The 2,915-nt window shown below is 61.4% G+C and overlaps 1 protein-coding gene across 1 annotated transcript in view; it reads right to left on the reverse strand.

The window, feature by feature from the left end:
• The window catches only part of FSD1 (fibronectin type III and SPRY domain containing 1), a 9,508-nt gene that overhangs the window by 4,183 nt on the left and 2,410 nt on the right, over window positions 1–2,915 (reverse strand). The window contains exons 3-6 of the mRNA XM_026655072.2: window positions 2,447–2,578; window positions 2,253–2,354; window positions 724–746; window positions 189–310 (exon numbers count right to left, since the gene is read on the reverse strand). Of these exons, the coding sequence (XP_026510857.1) occupies window positions 189–310; window positions 724–746; window positions 2,253–2,354; window positions 2,447–2,578 (379 nt within the window). The remainder of the gene's footprint in view (window positions 1–188; window positions 311–723; window positions 747–2,252; window positions 2,355–2,446; window positions 2,579–2,915) is intronic.

Here is a 2,915-nt window from a genome sequence, read left to right on the forward strand (position 1 = left end):
CCCCCACGTCCTGCCAGCCATGGCCTGGCCCAGCCCTTCCCCAACCAACCCCCCCCCAAACCCCCACATCTTCCCAGCACGGCCTGGCGGGGCTGTGGGAAACCCTCTGGCACCCACGACAGCCCAGGGGGGCTGCACCAACCCCAGGTGAGGCCGCGAGGCTCCCACCCACCCCCCGCCCCATTTACCTGGGAGGAATTTCAGGGACTGCAGCATGCGGCGCTCCTGGGTGAAATCCACCATCAGGTGGCTCATGTTGTCGCTCACCTTGGCCTTGAGCGAGAGCCGGAAGGCTGGGGCCATGGTCACGCTGGGGGGGGGGGTGAACGGGGGACAAGAGTCAGAAGGGCCCCTTCCCAGAATGCACCCACACAGCTGAGCCCCCCCCCCCATTCCCTCCAGACTAGGGGGCGCTGGGAAGCACCCAGGTTCATCAGAGACCATCCACCATCTGTGTTCATACTGAGCCAGGACCCAAGCTGTCCCTTGTTTCCCCCCCGCCAGGAATGCTGGGGTCGTCTTCAGTCTTCTGTGACCGGACATCCTGCCCCCTTCTCCTCTCCAGCCTTGGGGGCTCACTCCCAGGGCTCAGGGCAGCAGGGAGAGGACGGTGCTACCAGGCTAGCCTACGCTATGTTAGTAAGAAGGCGCAGCACTCCGAGCGGTGAGGAGCGGGTGATGGCATGGGGGCGGGGTGAGAGACAGGGGCGGCGGGTACCGTACCTATCCTTGATCTGCTTGGCAGCCTTCGAAGCAGAGAGGAAAAGAGAGAGAGAAAAGAGGGAACAAAAAAAAAGAGGAGGAGAGAGTCAGACAGGGCAGCCAGGTGCGTTATAAATAATAATCACCGTACTCTGTGCTGCTGTAGCGCTCCCTAGCGGAAGGACTCAGAGCCCGTCAGGGACACAAATGCACAAAGCTGTGAGGTCAGCATTTTAGTGGGGGAAACTGAGGCACAGAGCAGGAAAGTGGCTTTCCCCAGGTGAGCAAGTCAGCGGCAGAGACAGGAAGAGAACCCAGGAGTCCTGACTCCCAACCACCTTCATCTAGCCACTAGACAACATTCCCATCCCAGAGCCAGGAGTAGAACCTGGGTCCTCTGCTCTACCCACTAGGTAACACTATCCCAGAGCCAGGACTAGAAACTCAGAATCCCGACGCTTGGTTCCTGCTCTACTACTAGGTATCACCTCAAAGGCTTCCTGAAATCAGCAATTCTCTCTCTGTTTTAAGCTACATCCCAGGACTCCAGTCTGGCCTGTTTCTCTGTAGAGGCTGGCCTAAGTTACCTTCACAGGAGCTGCAGTTCCCTTCTCACCCAGGATGGGGTGATCCCAGTCTACATCATCATATAATCCAACGCAGAGTTAACCTGCGGACCTCACTGCCGCTGGAGATTACAGAGGCAAATAGCTTAGTAAAATTCAAGAAAGGAGTAGGAATTCCCAGGAATAAGCGCAGCCTCCACAGTTACAAGGTATAGCGACCTTCATGCTTCTGGATTGCGGGGAGGCGGGGGTCAGGAAGGTGTCTGCTCCCCATAGGGTGACATTGCAGAATCCAGGGCATTACGGGGTGGGGAGGAGGAGGGGTCTTCGGCTGAAGCATCCACTGGTGGGGCCAGACTGGTGAGGTCATCGGTATAAGATCCAGTGTGACAATGTTCGTGATATTAAGGGAAAACGGACTAGGGGGCAGAGCCGGGGCCCAGGACAGGAATAGATAAGGAGCCTGAAATCTCAACCCTGCACCATGGACCCACCCTGGTCCCTCCCCGCGGTCCAATGCATGGCATGGATTTAACAACCCTCTGCCCTGGCCCCCCCATGCTCAGCTGCACCCCTCACTTTTCCCATAGCCTGGGCACTATGTGGCTGAACACGGCTGGGCTGCTGGTACAGTCTGCACCAGGCCGAGCCCCATGTCCACTGCAGAGACTGTGGCACGGCCTGGAGAACCTACACCAGCAGCCCAAATGCATTCAACTGTGGCTGGGGTGGGGACCCAGGGGAAGCTGGGGGAGACATGGGGGTGTCAGACACTGGATCATGGATGCCAGAGACTGGATGCTCCCTTAGGGTCTGGCCTTCCCCCTCCCCCAGTGATCAGCTCCCCACACCAGGAGGGGGCATCCCACAACGTGCCCCTGACTGCTACACCACAGGGGTTAGTGCGCCCCCCCCCAGCTCGCCCTCCGCCCCACCAGGGGGTGCCTTGGCTCCAGCTGGGGGCGGGGGGGAGTGGGGACGCACCTGGTTGAAGTCGTGGTTCTCGGCCCCTTCCAGCGTCTGGTTGGCCGTCTCCAGCCGCTCCTCGGAGCTCTCCAGCGCCTTGGTGCAGGCAGCCAGCTGGTTCTGCAGCGGAAGAGACAGAGCCTGGCCCAGTGAGGGGCAGCAGGGGCAGGGGGCAGCCGGGGGCCCGGCTGGAGCGGGGACGGGTGGCTCACCTGCAGCTCGTAGGTCCGGCTGGCCCGGTCCTGCTTGATCTTCATGAGCATGCCTTCCTTCAGCTCGTCCAGCAGGGAGTACAGGGACTGGAACTCCCCCTCCAGGTCCTCCTGCACCTTGGTGGAGTTCGCCTGGGGGAGACGGGCCAGGGGGAGAGCAGCGCAGGCCCCAGCTCAGGACGGCTACCCCGGCTGTGGCTTGCTGAGCTACCCCCTTCCCGGCCCCGGCCCCTCCCTCCCCAGCCGGCCCCCACCCCAGCCGGATGACTCGGGACGGGCCCCTCGGCTTCGCCCTTCACGATGCTCGTAAAAGTGGCTCTTTTCGAGCAGCGAATTCCATCCCCAAGGAAACACCAGGCCAGCGCCAGTGCGGGGGTGGGGGGCATGGGTGTGACGGGGGGCGCTGCCATGCCAATGCTGGGGGGGGAGGGGCACTGTCATGCCAATGCTGGGAGATTAGTGGGGGGAG

Source organism: Terrapene carolina, unplaced genomic scaffold (assembly GCF_002925995.2).
Source record: "Terrapene carolina triunguis isolate 2854851 unplaced genomic scaffold, T_m_triunguis-2.0 Scaffold194, whole genome shotgun sequence".
NCBI lineage: Eukaryota > Metazoa > Chordata > Testudines > Emydidae > Terrapene > Terrapene triunguis.